General features: G+C 35.0%; 2 protein-coding genes across 5 annotated transcripts in view; both read left to right on the top strand.

Annotated features, from left to right (window-relative positions):
• Nucleotides 1–2,481, top strand: part of LOC115239011 (protein O-mannosyl-transferase TMTC3-like) — a 6,332-nt gene extending 3,851 nt beyond the window's left edge. The window contains exons 9-14 of one of the 2 annotated variants that reach the window (XM_029813306.1): nt 2–77; nt 186–498; nt 588–878; nt 996–1,178; nt 1,265–1,549; nt 1,693–2,481. In XM_029813306.1, the coding sequence (XP_029669166.1) occupies nt 2–77; nt 186–498; nt 588–878; nt 996–1,178; nt 1,265–1,549; nt 1,693–2,370 (1,826 nt within the window). In that variant the 3' untranslated portion in view covers nt 2,371–2,481. The remainder of the gene's footprint in view (nt 1; nt 78–185; nt 499–587; nt 879–995; nt 1,179–1,264; nt 1,550–1,692) is intronic. The other variant, XM_029813298.1, reaches the window with a different exon arrangement.
• Nucleotides 2,482–4,789: 2,308 nt separating this feature from the next.
• Nucleotides 4,790–21,221, top strand: LOC115238986 (LIRP). 3 transcript variants are annotated; one of them, XM_029813265.1, is made up of 4 exons: nt 4,790–5,045; nt 15,280–15,499; nt 17,423–17,482; nt 17,712–21,221. In XM_029813265.1, exons 1-4 carry the CDS (start codon nt 4,917–4,919, stop codon nt 17,897–17,899), a joined length of 597 nt encoding a protein of 198 aa, XP_029669125.1. In that variant the 5' UTR covers nt 4,790–4,916; the 3' UTR covers nt 17,900–21,221. The 3 variants fall into 3 exon arrangements, with proteins under 3 accessions (XP_029669125.1, XP_029669133.1, XP_029669117.1); XM_029813257.1 differs by lacking the exon at nt 4,790–5,045 and adding an exon at nt 8,826–9,782; XM_029813273.1 differs by lacking the exons at nt 4,790–5,045; nt 17,423–17,482 and adding an exon at nt 8,822–9,782.
• The last annotated feature ends 25 nt before the right edge of the window (nt 21,222–21,246 follow it).

Here is a 21,246-nt window from a genome sequence, read left to right as displayed (position 1 = left end):
AAAAGAGTGTTGTACGCACCATCCATGGGGTTTTGCATGCTTATTGGATATGGATGGAGCATTTTAGCAGACAAGAAGTAAGTTGATTCGTCTGTGAACTGTAATTCAATTTGTATAGATGACTCTCTTTTGTGGAGCATAGAGAATATATTTAACTATGTAAATATATATATCATCTTTTTTAGATGCAAGAAATTGGTGCTATTTTTACTTATAACGCTTCTGGCAGCGCATACGACGAAAACATTTGTTAGAAATTACGATTGGTTAGATGAATATTCGATATTCATGTCCGGCTTGAAAGTGAACGAAAGAAATGCCAAATTATTTAATAACGTAGGCCACGCATTGGAAAGCCAAGGTCGTTTTAAAGAAGCATTAAATTTTTTTAATATGGCTGTACAAGTTCAAGGTGATGATATCGGAGCACACATTAATGTTGGACGAACATATAATCATCTGAAAATGTTCAAGGAAGCTGAAGACGCGTATTTAAAAGTAATTAACATCACTGAATTTATGCAAACTTATCTAACTTTATCGATTTAACTTGTATTTTCATATATATATTTTTTTGTTTTTTCTAGGCCAAGTCATTATTACCAAAAGCGAAACCGGGAGAATCTTACCAAGCGCGTATAGCACCAAATCATTTAAATGTGTTTGTTAATTTAGCCAACTTAATAGCTAAAAATGCTACTAGATTAGAAGAGGCTGATTTATTATACAGACAAGCGATCAGTATGCGCGCGGATTATACTCAAGCATATATTAATCGCGGTGATGTTTTAATTAAACTTAATCGTACAAAGGAAGCTCAAGAAGTTTATGAGCGAGCACTATTTTACGACAGTAATAATCCTGATATCTATTATAATGTAGGTATTGAATTGTTAAAAAAGAAATACACATAAATACATTATTTTTTTTTAATGCTAAAACAAGACTAGACATTATTAAAAAATTAAATATATATATGATTGACATTTCTACAGCTTGGTGTTGTATTTTTGGAACAAGGAAAAGCATCCCAAGCTTTGGCATACTTGGACAAAGCTTTAGAGTTTGATCCAGAGCATGAACAAGCATTACTGAACTCTGCTATATTACTTCAAGAGTTGGGACGAGCAGAATTACGTAAAGTAGCTAGAGAGAGACTTCTGAAGCTTTTACGGAAGGTATGGTTAGATGTTCTACTTTTTTCAAATCATAAAACTTTAATTATATTATTAACACAAATTTATCATCTATTACCTAATTATAGGATTCCAATAACGAGCGTGTACATTTCAATTTGGGGATGTTGGCCATGGATGATCACGATAGTGCTAGCGCGGAGCGTTGGTTCCGCAATGCCGTTGCATTGAAGGAAGACTTCCGTTCTGCGCTGTTCAATCTCGCATTACTATTGGCAGATGAGCAGCGTCCACTCGAAGCGGCACCGTTTCTGAATCAATTGGTCAGGTTTCATCCGGATCATGTAAAAGGCCTAATCCTTTTGGGAGACATTTATATCAATAACATAAAGGATTTAGATGCTGCGGAAAATGTAAGATATTACGCGCAACTTTTAAATTTTTTTATTAAAATTTACACAACATGCAGAGATCTTATATATTATACACGCAAACAACAATAGAGACAATTATTTGTATCGACAATTCCATTAATGTTTACTTTATTGTATTTCAGTGTTATCGCAGAATATTACAACTGGATCCTACCAATATTCAAGGATTGCATAATTTATGCGTCGTGATGGTGGAACGAGGTAAATTGGGTTTAGCAGCGCAGTGTCTGGAACACGCAGCCGCTCTAGCACCACATCAGGATTACGTGCAGAGGCATCTTTCGATCGTGAGAACTCGTATTAGTCGTCTACCACCGGATCAGCGCGATACCGACGTTTTCGATGATTCCTTTTGGAGCAGTAACGTGAAGGACAGACCCTTCAATACCGTCGAGCCGTCAAACGGACAGTTTATAGGAAAGACCGAGTCCGTTTTTGCGAATCACGCGACAGTTCACAATCACATAGGAAGTAAGCAGAGCAATACCGATTCCCTGAATAATCACATTATACATTTAAAGGGTCCATCAAAACCTGCCCGAGCGATGAGTGGTGCCAGTACGACGGAAACAAAAGAACAGAGTCCCAAACAAGCGACAGTCCCTGTATTGAGTAATATCGTGGAACCTACCACGGACAGGGTTTTCGATAGAGTTATAAGCGCTGATATAACGAAGTTAGATATCACGCAGAAACACAGCTCGAAACATACGACGTCCGACCAGTTCAATCAGAGTGCCGCCGCAACGATCAGCGGCAAGCAAGGAATGAAGCAGACAAAGGACAGCGCGTTGTCATAGTATTAATGTAAAATCCGCCGAATACTGTAAAGTTATATGCATATAACGAAAGATGGTGGTACAGTCATATAGAGCTAATGTGTGAATATAAAATAAATACAGAGTATTGTTTTATATGCTGTATAAAAATAGGACATTTTATAAAATATATTTAAAATTGTGCATTTTTTATATTTTATTTGTACGTATCTCCACTTTTCCTTCAATTCCCATATTTTCAAACCATATACGATTATTTGAGAAACAAATGTAAACAGCAATTCGAAGTAAATACTATACGCTTTTGTTACAACTAATATTATATAATATTTGTAATTTATAATCTATTTTCAAAAGCTATTATATCTTTATTAATATTAATTTTAAACTTTATGAACTCTTTAAAAGACATGTTCTAGGTATATAGCTACACATATAGAAAAAGATTTATATCCTAACGATATTATAGTAAAAATCAAATCTCAATTATGCTTATCGATTTTGTAGTATCCGAAGTTTTATAAACATATAGATAATATTTATCACTTTTTTCAAAGCTTGTTCGAAAGGTCATCGCCCGATCGTCAATTTAGTCCATGCATTACCTGCAACTTATCGATTGCAGCACGAAAGCAAGCCATTGCGGGTTATAAAGTAGCAAAGTAATGAATCAAGCTGGCTTTCATGTTCATCGGATGCCAGACTGTTGAAACATCATACAACATGCATGTGAAAGTTACAAGACTTTTACCCTATCACGCCCCTCACCCACGGACGAAACATATTAACGCATTGGTGTGTGTATGTGATGTAAAAAAGCTCCGTCCGATAAATATGGAAATGAAAACGCGAAGTTTACAATATATAGGGTGCTTGCGAATTACTCCCAATTTTATTTCTTATTTTATAATTTCCATATACGGGAAATATGTACATGAGTACAAAATTATTTTTTTTTGTTACTTAAGTTTACACACATATATTATATTAAATATATATTATTTTTATCATGTCTTTTTTAAAAATCAATTTTAATTTAATACATTAATTTCCAAAAAGTGTTTAATTTTTTAAAAATATTTACATTATATCCGTGACACTGAAAAATGTTAGATTTATTTCAGAAACTTTTTCAGACATCATATTGCAAGTTAAAATATATTATATTTTACTTGGAGAACAATGGATATCTTTTTCTAAAGATTGATAAAAAAAGATATGCAAAAATATTTGGAGAATTTATTCATATAAAATTAAACTTGAGGAGGAAGGAAGAATTATTATTAATTACAGTCAAAAATCATGTTATATAAAATTTTAAAACTTCTTGTCTGATTTTTAAATCATATGAATCACGAAAGAATGCGGACAAATGCGCTGTTTTTACTCGGCCGAATCCTTCGTTCGTAAACACTATTCTATCAAAGACACGCAACACTGGTTGATGCTTCGAGCGGGATTTACATTGTCGAATTTTCTAAATGGATCTCAATTATTAGAATCTATATTAAGAACAACTAAATTAGATTCCGTATTGCCTGCGAAATCCGATGAACTGGTAACTGGACGTGAAGGTTAACACGTTAATCGACCTCGAGACGACCGCTTGCTGGACCGAGCGACTTCGCGACGCGACGAGCCGCGCCGCACCGCCCAGGAAGCCTGAAGACGCTCATTGACCCATTATAGCTCGCGAAATTCTGTTCTAATCGAAAACAATGTCCTTGGTAAGTCACGCCGGTTCAGCCCGAGCGTCTGTAAAAGCGACGCCGGTGTTCCACTTAAAAATTCCATTTCGGAGAGCTATTTTAGGGGGATCGAAAAATTTCCGATCTAACGATTCCATGAAAAATATCTTATTTTTAACATCTGATTTAATATTTAGGACAGAGTCTATTCCCCCTCACCCCTGCCATCGAATGTCATAGAGATTTAAGAGACACTTTTATACGAGGCGTTTTGGAGATGTCATTTGGTACTGTATATTATTAAATAGCTGTGTCGATATTATGTTCTAGAGATTAGTTATTAAGTATTTAAGTTGTAAGAAATATAGAATATTTCACAGATAGGACAAAGTTCATAATGTTCGAAAAAGTATTTTGAATTGTATGTTAAAACATGTGGAAAAGCAGAAGAGCAGGGAAATACAATATATAATTAACTAAATGCAGAAAAACACATATATGTATATCCTTAGATATTATCTATAATATCTTTTGTTTAACGTTGTTAGATTATGAGTTTAGGTATCAACTACAAAATCATATGTATGATAGTCTTATGTCAGGGTTACTAAAATTGATTAATAGCTTAAATAAATAAAATAACAGCAGAAAAATACACAAATGCATTGCCTAATTGAACGTCATCGCGCGGTTCCCTATTGTGGAACATAAGTAACGGCGACCCTTTCTTGAATCCGTGGACCGAAATCGGCCGGCGCGAGGGTGCAAAATGAGGGTTGTAGGAGGCAGTTCACGGTTGACCGCACGGCCTTCCGTATGCAGGCGGCATTAGCCGTGTGCCGCGCGATTAAGGGAAGTTGACAGGTAAGCCGGTGCTTAATGAACACGTCTCCGTTACTCAGTATTACCACTGTCGAGCTGAGTGTTTATAAGGGAGGCGGCCACCTTTTCGGCCACCATAAGACGCACACGCATCCATCGAGTAACAATCACCGGCACGTGTGTACGGTAAGTACCACGCCGATCTTTCGCCACCTTTTATCCCGCGCAGGTAGGGACGAATCACACAGTGTTGTGAAATACATACACGCATGTATACTTATCGATCTTTGATCGTATATCAAACGGCAATTAGGCGCGATTAAGATCTGAGTTACATAGTTCATTTTGAGATTGATCTTTTCGCGTCTTTGTATCTTATTCGCAAATAAAACAACATTCCCGTTAATTTTTATTTAATTATAAATATGTGTACTTAAAATATTAATTTTTTTTACACTATAATGATATAATTTTTGTAATATCAAAATTTGACAGCATAAAGTACATATTTAGAATTTATACATTGGTCTATCATTTTGACATTGTTAAATTCAAATATCATAGATATATTTTACATTTACAATAAATTGACGTAATATTAAATGTTATGAGTGAATAAGATTTGATGTCGCTCTTGTGAAGATAATTAAAGATTTCAAACTAGTTGCCAATAACGTCATCATTGATAAAAATGCGTTTTATTCGACTTTTATTTATTTTTATTTGCGTCATTATCTCTTTATCGTTTACTTTTATTTCGTAACACATTTAATATTTATATTCCGGTATGTCATAATTTTTTTTTATACGGATAATACTCTCGTCGTCTCTGTGTCTACTGAATCTTGCAAACTTCTTCCGATATTTATGATGCAGGCTGCTCGTTCAGGCAATAAATATTGTGCATCGCACCATGCGATTTCTTACAAACAAATATCAGAGCAAAGCCAACTATATGTATACGATGCTAATGTCACGAGTGAAAGCCACGCTAGCCTTTATCGATCACGATCGTTGACCGCGTCATATAAGGTGTCTCGGTATTTTTTCTTCAGTCTTTGTCGTAATCGCAATTAATCGAGCGTGTGCGTAAAAGTTCCCTTACTTAATGTCATATATTTCGAGGAAATTTCTCTACAGTCTATTGTTATAAATCCAAGTTTACATAACGCGATTTCGACGCAAATTCGAAAAAAGTAAATTGATAAAAATGAAAATAAAAGCAGCAAATAACAGCCACGGACAAGGCTGCTTATTTACATATCTATCTAAGAATAAGACGACGAACGGATCTATTTTAGTTTCAAACAGTTAATCGTGAGAGTGAATCCGAAAAGAGGGTGTCTTATATTCTTCGGGATATATATCAGGATATATCTCTTATAATCTAAAGAAAATACTAGTAATGAAGATTTTTTTAATAATAAATTTAGAAAATTAATAAAAAATTGATAGCAAAATTAAATTAAAATAAATACATATTATTTTTGATAGTCATGCACTATATGCATCACTAGACATGTGATTTTCATATAGCAACCCTTTGTAAAAAAGTTAATGCATAGTGAATAAAACGATCTAAAGTTGTGTTAGATATAAGTATGTGAGAGAAGAAAAGGTATATGCACTTCACTACGTTGTGAAAAAAGCTTGACTGGATAAATCAGGGTAGCGAATGACTAACGTCACGCGAACCACGATATACCTGAAGATTCTTCGTATTACCGCAATGCCTTACGATTAACTTATCATAAAATCACGTTTTTATACATTTATTTCCAAGTTTATTTCTTAGAAAATAGCTCGCGAAAGAGACTCTCTACTTTCCCAATTTAATAAACTGTCCTCAATTATTTCGCCAGTATATTGCGCTACGTATTAACTAGCAGAATTAACCATAATTCTATTTAAAATATTTTTAATTTTTTTTTTGAAAAAATATATTATATTTGTATTATATTTAATTATATATATTCAATTATAATAATAAAATTTATATATATCCAAAATAATTCAATTGCTAGTACATTTTTATCATTATTAAATCATAAGTATTATATTTTGGTATGTTTCATGGGATTGAAAATACAAATTAGGATTACTACTATCTATTAGTATGTAATGTCTGCCAATTATTCTATTCTCGAGAGATATAAGTTTGCTAAGTATTAAAGACCGCGTTATTATTTTCGAGACTCGCGAGATTTTTATTCCTGCGCAGAAAATCGCTAGTTTCTGATCACGTGCTTAGTAATGGGTTCCATTAGGGCTGGCCGATGGAAGTAGGACAGCAGTACTTTCCGCTTACGAAGACAATTGCCCGCGTATAGCGTTATTTCGTTGACTCAATTGCAGGACTTGTGATCGTTTAAGGAGAGGGCAGTTAGAGCAAGTACTCGCAGATCGAGATCGTTATCAGGGAGTAAAGTCTCATAGAAGAAGTACAGTCGCTAAGAATATCGAAAGATTTCGCGCGCTTAGAGAAAAATCTCGACAGCTTTTAAACTCATTTACCAGAGTCATTATTATAAATTATCGTGTAAAGGCTATGTTATTCTTTATATTTAAATCCGAAAGAGATAATTATTATTTATATATTGAATACCTCGTAACTTAATAGAACGTTTACAACTTACGTGATTTTATGCTACATGGAACATGTGTGTGAAAAAGACGCGTTTCTGCCCGCGGTGCGGCAAACAGTGACGATCGCACCGAGGAGAATGCACTGACAATGAGAGTACATCCGTACGATCTGGCTGTGGCACGTGTTCGCAGACAACTGTCCAGACACAATTGGCCGTCTGCGGAGGCTGGAAGAATGCGGGACAAAAAGAACGAGAAACTCCGTCCGACCGGCCGGCCGGCGGCTTTTATCTCGCATGTCTCCTCACCTCTCGTGTACACGACCCCTCTCGATAAAGGTCATGCAATTTGAAGGCGATCGTTTGTAGACGCTACGACCCCCCGAATTCTTCCCGATCAACCGCGAGAGAAAGAAAGAGAGGGTGATCTGGCGAAGAGAGTAGAGAGACGGAGGAACAAGAGAAATTAATTCGTATTAACGATGAGTGCAGTCACACCGCGGATTCGCTTATCATAATCATCGTCTATCGTGGAAATTTTTCCTTAATCGCAAATACACTTTTTCATCGAACAGTCTTATTTCTATTTGTATTAATTTATCGATTTCGCGATTATAGTTTATTAATCGCAAGATGGTTTTGTTTCGAATTAGGCTGACAGCTCACCTAAACTTTGATCCGGCGAATCGCTTATTTTTTTTTTATTAATTAGCAAATCGTGAAAATAGATGTAATTATATAATAATAAATATTAAAATTAAAATTTACATCACAATTATATTACAAATATTTATATATCTATTTCTCAGAAATATAAATGGCAATAGTAAAAAGTAATTCATCTTTTGCTTGCGAAAATAAATTCGCGCGTGTATGAAAAGAGGTAACTTGTGATTATTTCTTTTGCACGATAGCCAGCTTGATATCTTTCCCGAGCAACAAGATAGGAGATTTTCTTATATATATGGAGATTTTTCTATTGCAATGTACATGTATCATATATATGCTTTCTTGCTCATTTTTGTATATACGACAATGAAAGAAAGATGTTAATATATTAACTATATCTTAAATATAATTCGATCAAGCAGATTACACGTAGTGCCAATCTTTAAGCACTCACGTCACCCAATTAACGGTTAAACGATGATGTGTGATCTGCATTCAATCTTCGATAGAATACAGAAATAAGACACACGTCGCTTTTCTTGAGACCGATTGTTTCCCTCACTCGTCACTCTCCCTCCTCAATCTGTTTGCTTTCTTTCTTGCTATCCCCCGACCACACTTAAAGGACAGCAAGCACGGGAGAAGAAAGAGAGAGAGAGAGAGAGAGAGAAAGAGAAAGAGAGGGATGATACGAGCCACCTTATACTAGTTCATCAGCAACCTTCTACCGAGACGGAGAACCGAACCTCTCTCTGGGGACAGGTCTTCGTGACAATTGCGGTCAATCAGGCTGGCATTGTCAGAAACGTGACCGCACGTTCCCAGTCGGAAGAGCCTGAGACGCTCGTCGGCGACCGAGCGGTCCAGACGTGCCTCGTCGATCTTCTCAAAGAGAAGCATCGGATCTGTGCTCGCGTCATCGATTACCACCTGCCGATTCTATCAGACTGTAAAGAGAGATCCTTTGGTTCGAGGCATAACGAGATCATTAACGAAGTATCAAACCAGGATCGAACGAGATATACCCGAGGATCTCACTAAAAATAAAGAACGCGCAACTGCATCGGGAATATTTTTGTCGTAGAAAAAGTTCCGAGAGAGGGAAAAAGTACACGGCTGTGATCCACGAAACCTAAATACCGAGCTAAGAATATTAACTAGTGTACATTGTGTCATCTTTAGCTCTGACGAGCCTGCGAGATCGGTGTGGACCTGGAGAACCAAAGAATCCAGATCGCACATACACAAGAGTCGCACGACGCTTTGGCCGGGACAACCGCGGACGGGTCCCCTGCTATCGACCGATCGATTGCAATTACTTTTGGGATAGAAAATAAAGAAAAACGAGGAGAAAAAAAAGACGCACAAAGTGCTCGTGGACGGGCATCAATGCATCCCAGACAGTGGGAAGGGTTGATTTTGCCGAGAAGCATTGTCGAGCATTGTCTCGAGACGGTGGCCCGTTATCGTCTACGGAGTATTTCATGATCGTTTCCCCATGAGAGAAACCAGCCACGCTATCGTCGTTACGATCGTCATCGTGATTACATCTCACCTGCTGCGTCCGCGACATTGTCCGGCGTTGTCCGAGAAAAAGTGCCAGACTGTGATACTACCCCGTGTGATAGAGAAATCGCCTTGTGATCCGTGTTTTACCTCACCGTACTCAGTAAGTCTCTCACATCCTGTCAGCTCCTTTTGCCTTTAATGCCGTTCTTATCGGAAAGATGTGCTCTCTGCTGCGTAAAAACTAATTATAATATCCGAGAAAGAGAATACTCTCTCTTCCGTGAGAGCTGAAGATAGATCCGTTCGATACGCGTGCTCATTTTATTACTCAATTCTAGTATTTAATTATTCGTATTTTTGGCACGGATGAAAAAAAGATAGAAAACATATTTTTTATTCCCACAATTAAATTTAACTATTATGGGAAAATTGATATATCTGACACAGCTCCCATCTGTGGGTGGAGTTACAACTGGCGTAATATAAAACAATGCTTCATTGAAATATACTGTACCTATAAAGACTCTATTCAAGTATATATATAAAATTATTATTCTGTTTGAAATTACTGTAAATTTTCAATATCTCTTTGAGTTAAATTTATCGCATTAAATATGCAGTGTTATTATTATTTTACTTCAATTTGATAACGGCTTAATATTTGTTGAAAATAAGTCAACTTTGTGCTCGTACATTTGATAATAAAACTGAATAAGATATTTTGACTTAATGTAGAGTTGTCTGAATATATATTGACTTATCTGAACGTTTTATCTCTTCCAAAACACATTAAAACTATTTTAAACTATCGCAAGAAAGAGCAAATTATCTCAAATTATTCGAGCACAAACGGCTACCACTAATTCTTGTAATGTATAACCGTTTCAAATATTATACGAGACCTCCTCAAGTTGACGCACATGAGCGCAGCATGCTTGGTGCTCGTGTACCGTTCAATTGTATTATTAGAGAGTGCATCTGCCTCTTAAAAGTGCCTCGTTGGTTCAGCTCATTTCTTTAAATTATGCGTCAGCCCGAATTACGCGGCGTCGATTACGGAGAAATTAACGCAAGTACTGCGTCATTAAAATTAAATTAATCTTCATAACTTTGATAGTTAATTGTTAATCTCCTAATCTTGTTAATCTTTCTTCGTGATTGCTGAGATATGCATAAAAAGTACGCGAGAACACTTTTTCCATTACTTACATTTCACGCATGATTTATAATACATAAATGTATACTATCGTTAATCAATATGTTTTGCTGCATAGAATTGCATAGAATTCTGTATGTAACGGACATGTGTTTAATTAATTACAATCATTAATTACATGTTTAGTAATGTCGGAAAAGTATTTCGAAAAGGTGATCTTTTATCTTTGTTTTTAATGTCAAGACAGAACTACGCGATTAGTTTATTAAATATTGATCTTTCTTAAAAACTTATTTTTAAAATATTTACATATATTTATCGTTCTGGCAATTGTGATTGTGTTCGATAAGACTGGATAGATTTTTTCAAGACATATAAATTATGATATATACATATAGCTCTCTAAATCAGGGAATTGCACATATGTTATAGACGAACTCCGACGAGACTAAATCAAAACACGTTTTTATCATTCGTAATTCACACAACAGAATAATGCTTGGATTCTTCGGTCTCTCATATCATAACCGTAATTTTTCCCTTTACTTTTTTATTTATATAAAATATCCGAATAAAATATAATTTCTATATAGATTAATGCCGAAATGAACAACAATAATGAGCGCAGTTAATAGTCAGTTTATGTTACATTTATATTCATTAATTTACTTACAAAATATCGTTATTTTTATTTATATAGGGAGTTGTATATACATGACAAATAACAAATCAATTAAAGATAATGAATACACGCGTCAAAAGATGCATTTGTTGCCACATTATGAAACGTATAATTTTCTTTTTAATTAGACTTTCGTAAAATTAATCGAGAAATTCACGCGATTTGATAGCAAAATGACGCGACCGAGGCGATTTAGCACCTCAGGATTTTTCAACTACTCTTTTTCGCACCTGTCTGTATAGTAGCGAGAAAGCGGAAAAGTTCCCTTGCCTACGCGATCGCGCTCTAATCGGAAAAGTCGATCACCCCTGGTCGGTTCGCACTCGATCGGACGTAAGTGCATTTTCTCATAAGTGCGTATAAGTACGGCTCGTTTAGTATCTTTCCGAGTGTTATATACACGTGTTTATACATTGTTACTCGTGGTGTCTGCCGGCGGTACTTCGCAGATAATACTAAGAGAAAAGACGAAGACAAAAATAGAAGTGCGCCAGTCTTGCAAGAGACAGCAGACAAGAGAGAGAGAGAGAGAGGAAAAGAGATCAAAAGAGAATAGCTCCAGATTGATGGAGGAAAGGGAAAGCGATCAAGACAAACGAGTCCTCTTTTCAATTTACGGGACTTTTCGCTATCATGAAATGCGTCTCTTCTTGAGAACGGGAGGATCTATGTAGTTCGGTACTCTGTTTACAATCATTGAAGGCGCCAGACAAGAAGCCAATGAACGGCATACACGTTATTATCGACACGTATAATTGTTGTTCAATCTCATTTTATGGGAATTTGAAGCGGTGCGATACGGCCTGATATCTCACTTCATGCGCAAAATAATGCGAATTCAAAGAAATCGGTAAATTACTAGTCAATCTGAATCGACAAAATTGTAATATTCAAAAAAAAAAACGAGTGCACGCGAGAAAGTGCATTAGATAATATCTTAAATTAAATCTATAATAAAAGATAATATCTTAAATTTATGCATTCCGAAAGATTTTCCATCTTCCACTCTCCTCTCCTTACTTTCCATTCCCTCCCATAAAAAAAAAAAAAAACTGGTTTTAAATTAAGCTAGTCTTCTTAGAAATTATATAATGCCTCACTCTCAAATTGGATTACCGCATTGATATAGGATATTTAGAATAACGGGATATCATATACCATGTACGGACTAATTATCGTCGATAAATGAGGCCGATACATTTTTATTTGTTTTGCACCCACGGCGTGTCGACGGCTTGCGATCGCGCTTATCATTTTCGCGGTGAGATACCACGAGTCTCGGTTGTCCGCGTTCGCAAAACACAAACATAGTTATTTACCTCGTCCGGGTTCTATATTTTGCCGTTCAAGAGACGTGCAATCTTTTTCAGACGAAAGTGAATTATGGACAATCGCGCAGTTTCTTTCAAACCGACAAAGAAGAATTACAGATGAATTACTGTTTTGGATACTTAAAAAAGATTTGCGTACCAGAATGCAAAATCTTTATAATCTTAAAATATATATGAGAAAGAAATTTTAAAGTAGATATTACAAATAACTTATATAAAAATTGATCCACCAATTTTAAAGGCAAAGTATTGATCCAGTTTGAAATCTAATTTCGGTTTACATATTCAAAGTTTTATAATCGTAAATATAATTAAATAGTTCAATCAATCCATCGGCGCAATAATGCTTCTTACGAATTGCAAATGTATGCGTGTTTTCAGCGCTACTAATCGCGAGGAAAAGATAAATAATGTTAGATAATTCAACATCAACATGCGTCGTTTCTTTCAGTTATTGCTTGGTGTTGAACGCTAATTTCTATCGCCTCGATGCGCCGGAAATAGAAGTGGTCTGCCCTATATTCGCGTTACTTGTTTTGAAAGAGGCAAGTCAATGTGTCTGTTGCGGCAATGACTCTGGCAGGCCTAATGATATGGCATTTGCGAATTGATCGCGAATAAGTTCCATCAACCTTGAAACGTCAAAATAAAAGTGCATTATATTTTTGACGGAAACTTATATAAATTAAAACTAGACCAACATTGTCAAGGTTAAAAAGAATACCGGTATACAAATGATATTGTATCAAAAACACATTTAGAATCGATCTCTAGTAGTGAAAATATCGAGACATTAGATAGTTGTTACTATTTAGTTGTAAACTATTGAAAATAAAATTTTTCTCTCTACAAAATAAGCTTCGAAAGGATATTTATATAATAAAGAATTATTTGTTCATTAATTTAAAAGACATTTTAATTCAAAGCTCAATTATTGATCTTTCTAGACATTTTTGTTAAAACAAGAGCTTTTACTTTCAAACGGTTTTACATTCAACGGAAATAACATATATGTATATATGTCTATCTCCTCATACAGATCATCGATATTACATCAATTTTTTTCGAATTTATTCTAGATGATTAATTTTTTAAATACACCATCATACATCAATAATACCTCGTTTGTTTTAAAATTTTGGACATTGTAAAAAATGCACGCGTTAATTATTGTTAGCTAAATGTATTACATCATGTTTTCGTACCAAAGTCACTGGCCTGATTTTCATTTTCGTTGATAACGTGACTAATCGAGTATAATGTAGCTTACAAAACAAGTCAATATGGTTGTAATCCAATCATGCAGGGTGTCATTATTGGGAGGCTACATCTTTGAAGAATCATTGCACAAGTACCATTAACCTATCTCAAGCAAATTTAAATATTATTTTGGATTACTAGAATTTGTATTTGCATATAGATGCCTGTGCACTGTAAAACTTTTGTATCTCTTCAAAATACAATTTACATGCAATTATCTGTTTGTTCGAAACAGTGTTGATTCATAAATATAATCAAACATTCCTTCGATAAAATACATATATTGTATGTCTCCGAAATTATCTGAAGAGACACGAAATGAACATGCACGTGCGATACCCTAAAATAACAAGAGGACCTCTGCGTATCGGTTTCCACTTGATTGTGGTGTAACATAATTATGCTGGCGCTTAACGTGTGACCAAAGGTCGCTATCATGGACAAAGCATACAGAGAAAAGCGCCTTCTCTTTCTTTTATTCTGTCGGAGAAGATTCCCGTCGCGACGCGATTGCATGACACGCGCGAACGAAAATACGCGGTCTGTCTCTCTCTTTCTTGCGTTGCGAGATTTATATTTAAATGAGAGATATCTAAAAATAGAGGCACACCCTACGCGATCGCTGGAATGCCGCGACACTATATACCCGCATTTAATTAAACCCGATACGTAAACAGAGGCAACACTAAGGTCTCTTGGACGATGAGTGGCGTCCATTTCTACGCTTAAACAGCATCGTGTCATCTACATGAACAGTTAGAAAAATATATCCAAATAAATATCTCTGTGCTGATATGTCGAATAAAGAGTCTAAACATTAGATATACGCCAGTATATACATATAATGAGGCATTAATTTAGTAAACAGTCCGGCCCGCGAGTGTTCCAGATAATTTCATTTTTAATCGTTTAGTCGAAGGCTGCGTGATGACACCGATAAATGATCGTTGTCCACAATTTCCACTCATTTCTAATTAACACATTTACTTACATTTTATAATCTCTTTTTTCTTTTTTAAAGTTGTTTCCAACATAAACAAAAGTTGTATTTTCCTGATATAAATATAATATATTCCTTTCTTTTGGTTTTTTTAAGTTATCATAATTTAATTTTTCAAGTTTTATTTTTTTATTAAAAGTAATTACAACAAAATTAAAATTATAAATATGAATGACATCCAGTCCCGTGTATATGTTTGCATAATTAAATGAGGACGGTTATTTTCAGATGTCCGCGAACCGATTGAACGTGCTTGTGACCATGATGATCGCCATTGCGTTCCTTGCAACGGAATCAGGAAACGCACAAGCGGACGGTTACCCCCAATTTAATCCGAAGCGACCCACCATGAGCGTGCCGCAAAAATATTGCGGCAAGAAGCTCTCTAATGCTCTGCAGATAATCTGTGATGGCGTGTACAATTCCATGTTTAAAAAGAGTGGTCAAGGTGAGTATAAAAGCTAATCGATACGGGAAACATTTTTTTTTGCTTGTTTCCGACATCAATACCAAATGACAGATAGGATATATATACCGGTAATGGATCATTAATGAACAAAAGACTAAATTTGTGTAACAATGTTAAGTAATGTATTTGTTCCTAAATATCCGCAATTTTTTCTTTATCAGATTTTAACACTCATAATTATAGCTGAAAGCGACAGTTTAATCAGCAACTTTTTTATAGATTATTTCATGTGTCTCATTGTTAATATTCCATCATATTTCACATAATAAATCTTAATCATATTGTTTTAATTGGTATTCATAGATTATAAATGTCAAAGAAAAAAATTTGTGAACTATTTTTATTAACATAATATATTGATATAGTACAGACACAGATACACACACACACATCTATTCTGTCATTAAAAATCATGAAAAAGAGATAATTTTAAAGAATATGAAATATTCATTATTGACAACTTTCCACTTTGACCATTGTATAAATGATTTGCAAAAGTTGCATTCTCGAATTTATCGATGTAATGATTTGGCGCGCGTGCAGTCATGTCAATAATATTTAGAAAGTTAATAATAGAAAGAGGAAGAGAGTTGAGAGATAAATATTCAGGAAGATTTCTCGCGCATGCACGATGGCAGTCTCTCCGTTACAAAATTTGCCTTTGTAATGCAACGATTCAGTCATTAATATTAATGCTGTTCGCATTCCTTCTTTCCCGATTAACATCACCCGTGATGGTACGACGAATATTTCATAATGGAACTAATAATGGAACTACTGAGATAATCGCGCCGTCCAAATGTCAAATTATCAAATATATGTTTGGATATCGCAAGATTTATTTAAATGTATAAAAATATCCATTAAATATTTTACTATCTAAGATACATTTAATAATTATAATATTAATTGCATGAATATATAAAACGAACCGTTTGAAAGTACAAATAACGCTTAATTTGTTCTGAGCTTATAATTGAACGGCTCAATATAAGAATGAGGTCAGTTAGTAATTTAAAATGTTCACTTTAAATACAACTTTAAGTGAACGTTACAGACTACGGGTTGCTTCCAATTATGACAGAATTTTTGCTTTAGACCCGACAATTTCTTAATAGCTCCTCGAGCACGATATTCTACGAAAAGCGATTAAGCTTACGATCAATCTCTGTACCCACAATTAACCAAGTAATCGCTACTTTGTCGCCGATGAATAATGCATGTAAGCTCGTATTACGTATTTTCGAGTGGGATTATCTAAATCGACAGAGGCACTCTCTATAATCGTCAACTTTTAAATACGCCCCAATAATTAGAGGCATTACATTTTTCAGTAATATTTTTATTCTCTGGTTCAATTAACATTTTCATCAAAAACAAATGTGAGAATTTATATTGAAAATTTACATAAAGCATTTTCGGATACATAAAGCGATTTATCGCAGAGCTTAATCAGTCAAATAGATCCATATAATCTGACACCGAAATCTAGATGTACCTGTACGATTTATTGACAATCGTGGAAAGCAAATTCTGGTCATTTATGTCAAATAATATGTCTTGTGTGACACGCAAATATAAAGATCCTATATTTTTTTCTAAAATATTCGAACTGTGCCAATCAAAACCAACGCGTTTGCCATTAAATATGATATATAGAATTAGCATTGTGTGAGTGTGCGTGCGCGTGCTATCAAATTGGATCCCTAACTTGTTTAAAGATTAATTAATTTTTGCTGACATTATGTTTATAATTCATTTATAATATTTAAAAAAATGTATCTTATTTTTCATATAAATTATAATTAATTGTATGTATGTGTGTGCCTTTTCTAATTTATTATCCCTAAGAAAGTTTTGAGATTTTTAAACAACAATATTCTATTTTGATTCCTTTTACAGCCCGGGAAGAAGGGAGTACCGGCCACAGAGATATCAACTTTGACTACGTACGCACCCAAGGTACGATTTTGAAAATGGTTGTGAAGAGACCTTTCTCGAAAATCTCAAAACTTTCTTAGATATTTAAATGAGAAAAAATAAGAAGCATAATGTACTGAATAAAGAAAAATAAAATGCACGCAAAAATTGTTCAGTTAAATCGATGGTGCACGCATATATATAGAGAGCATGTTTATGACGATACGATCTTTTTACCTTATCGGTACAAAAGTTCACGCTTTTCTTTCAGAAATGGAGATGGCCGATTATCCGCTGGCTTACGAGTTTCCCCCGTTCCTACCCCGAGCAAGAGCACGGGGGATGCTTGATGGACCCTTCGCCGGCAGACGCTATCGAAGGGAATCGCGAGGCATCCACGAGGAATGCTGTCTTAATGCGTGCACGATAAGCGAACTGTCCAGCTATTGCGGTCCCTAAGCGCGCGTCCGGAAACCGGTAATCCTTTGACCTCTGCTTTACCGCTCGTTCACCATGCAACCGAATAATCTTAGACACACGCGCGTATATCCATATATTTACATACAGACATACACACACACAAATACACACACACACACACACACACACACACACCACATATGTGCAATACATGTTTGGAAAGTTTACCAGTTGCATCATCGCTCATGCTGGAGACTGACTCGTGATAATTATGTATACATTTATGTAATTTTATGCGGAGAAACTGATTTCTCTCAACGCATGATCGTGTGCGGGATTGTATTATTTTCTTCATGATTTTCTAAGGACAAAGAGACAGCGAAGATAAGACAAAACTCGAAAGAGACATAGAGTCTTAAAAAATGAAGTATAAAATCACCAGAAACCTTACGTTCTTCAAATTAACTATATTTGTCTAAAATTATAATAACTTTTTTGTGATTGAGAATGCTTTTTATATATTATAATTATATGGTAACATAATTATTGTAGGTAATTTAGAAACAAAATCTATTTAGTCGGATTTAAGTTTCTTCAGTTTGTAAGTCCCGATATTTATTCGAATATTTGACATAACTCTTCCTTCGCTTACTCTATGATCATGAAATAATTAAAGCAAAGTTCTCGAAATGTCTGACAATTAGCTGCATTATACGTATAAAACAACATTTTAACCAAAATTATTTTACCTAAATTGTTGACAATTTAATATAATAAATTGTACCAGAGTTATTATGCCCTAAATTTCATTTTGTTTCTATAAATATAATCCTTTCGCTATAAATGTGCACATTGATCAAGAGCTTTGAATCACGGTTTACAGATAAGCTATGATATACAATCGAAAATGTGTAAAAGGAAAGATTAACGATTTCTCGAAAAGACGTCAAATTGCAGTCAAATTAAATATTTATACAGCATACAGCTTATAATCGTATGCGATATTTATCATATACTTTTTACGATCGAAAGAAACATCATCAATGCCCATATTTTGTGAATCAGTCTGCGAAAGTTAAATCGGGAAAAAGAATCAACGTAAAAAAATGGCAAGAAACCGCGATCTGTAGACACATATATATCTAGCGTGTGATCTCATATAATTATACTGGCGATCATCGTGCGACATATGTGAAAAATGAAAAACGCACCTGTCGACGATATCACGCGACTTCATGCTTGCCTCGAAATTGATCTTGGACTTGGATATTGGATTGTATTTTTTTAGTCTGTGTTTTTTTTTTTGTTGGGCAGCATCGAATGACATGCGTAATGCGATTCTTTGATTTACATGTACGAGTAATTGCACCTTTCTCATTTTGACCGACAAGGGTTTTTGCGTACACATTTTACATTTCGATAACTCTACATACGCGTGCATCGTTGGCAAATGTCCTGCTCGTGAGCTAAGTGTTGAAAAAATTTGTCGCAATTATCGGGGGATATAGTCTCAACTCGTATGGTGATTTCTGACGACGAAGCGCAGAAGAAATAGCTCGATAGCCATTAATTTCTTGTATAACCGTAATAACTCCTTCTCTTTTTTAATACCAAACTCGAAATCCGTTGAACGACGCGAAACGTGAAAAGGATCATCATCATGAACGGATGTCGTGTTTACTATTTTACTCTGTAGCTTATTTTTAATCAGTTATTTTTAATCTGCCAGAGGCTGTGACAAATTTCAATGAGCACTCCACGATTATACTCTCTGCGCGCGCGCATATGGTGATATTATTCTTCTTCATATAGAACATGTATACTCAATGATTATGTATCCTATTCTCGAAGGAAGGACCAAGGTAAAGTGCGCTCGCGCAAATCGGGAAGCTCAGATTATGCACATCGATGTATCGCTTGTAGTGAAATATGTGGGCAAGATGGATTGACACTTTGCAAGGCGATCCAAATGAGTGTTCTTGACTATAACTTGGTACTTTAAGCCGTGCAGTAAAAAATAATTTTAATGAGACAATATATATTAGTAAAACGATATAAACAATATGTATCAGTAAAACAATATAATAAGCCGAAATTACGAAAAAATTTTATGATTATTTGATGATCAATTTAGGTTGAACCGCGCGACAGAAAAGAATGACGAATAAGAGAAAATATTTACCGTGAAATATAGCATATTGTTGTAAAGGAAAAGAAACTGGGATAAATTAGCGAGGCACACCATGAATCGAAAAATTACACTCGCCAATCATTTATTCGAGAAGTTTTATAATAATATCGTTTTGTTTTTTCACTGAGATAATGTTAACTTTTGTGACGTATTGAGTGATCTCTAAATCGCATGTCATTAATCTCGTCACGCACATCTAGCGTAAGAGCACGTTTCATTCCGAATTATATATTGTCCTCACCGAAGAGTTATTTTAACGCTTCTCCTGCGCGATTAACTGAATCTGTCTGTATCATAGGTAAATCTGTAAACAGCGAATCGCTAATCCCGAGTAAGTTGACGCAATCCATCTCGTCGCGATTCGCGGGGGAAGTTCGGTAACATGCAAATTCGAAAAAAAAAGAGTACATTCTCTTTATCCAATTTTTATAATTTTTACAAAAAGCGCTTTAATAATTTTTAATCAATATTTTATAAATGATTTTGACTTTTTTAAAGGAATAAAAAAAGGAAAGTCGAAAAAATTGGCTTTATCCTTTAAAATTTAGTTTTTCTAATCTCGACTAACAATAAGATTAATTATTTGATATCTTTTGAATTTAGAAAGTCACCGAATTTTCTTTATAATCATAATATCATTTCCATGTGCGCTTCTCGCCTACTCGCCTACCGTTGGATCTCTCAGTGAATAATGCGACAAAATGATGATAACCGTCAAGGTCATAAGTTATTGATTAGATGAGAGTCATCGTAATCACGTTTATCATATTCATCATCTCGAGATTAGTCCTATTTGCCGCGTTAGCGCCGTTATGATCATTATTATCATTTCTCATTCTCTCGTCATCCCTTGTCATCGTCATAATGAGATGTGATCTGTATCGCTAATGTTGCTGCCGAGCTTGCTTCAGTACATTTCGACCGCGTTTCTCGCGTGCTATTTTCTTTATCCTCCCATCTGTCCCCGTTTCATTTCGGCAATCTCCCTCATGCGATGATTGTAATATAATATGGAAACAAGTAAGGGTCGAGACACACGATGAAATAACGAAATCAGATATAAACGGTAAGGGATAAAGTTTACAACGTACAGCAAAGTAATCACACTTATATCGAGCAATCGATATCGTAAGAGACATACGGATGTGTACAAGAAAAAAAAAAAAAATAGGACGGATAATTTCACCGAGATTGT

Source organism: Formica exsecta, unplaced genomic scaffold (genome assembly GCF_003651465.1).
Source record: "Formica exsecta isolate Colony F162 unplaced genomic scaffold, ASM365146v1 scaffold116, whole genome shotgun sequence".
Lineage (NCBI taxonomy): Eukaryota > Metazoa > Arthropoda > Insecta > Hymenoptera > Formicidae > Formica > Formica exsecta.
Note: the sequence above shows the minus strand (reverse complement) of the source record. Positions and strands in the feature narration are given on the sequence as shown.

Coding starts and splice junctions, on each gene's coding strand:
- LOC115238986 (XM_029813257.1), top strand. CDS start 9,612: ATGAGAGAAACCAGCCACGCTATCGTCGTTACGATCGTCATCGTGATT. Junction 15,500..17,422: donor GTTTAAAAAGAGTGGTCAAG/GTGAGTATAAAA, acceptor TTCCTTTTACAG/CCCGGGAAGAAGGGAGTACC. Junction 17,483..17,711: donor TGACTACGTACGCACCCAAG/GTACGATTTTGA, acceptor CTTTTCTTTCAG/AAATGGAGATGGCCGATTAT.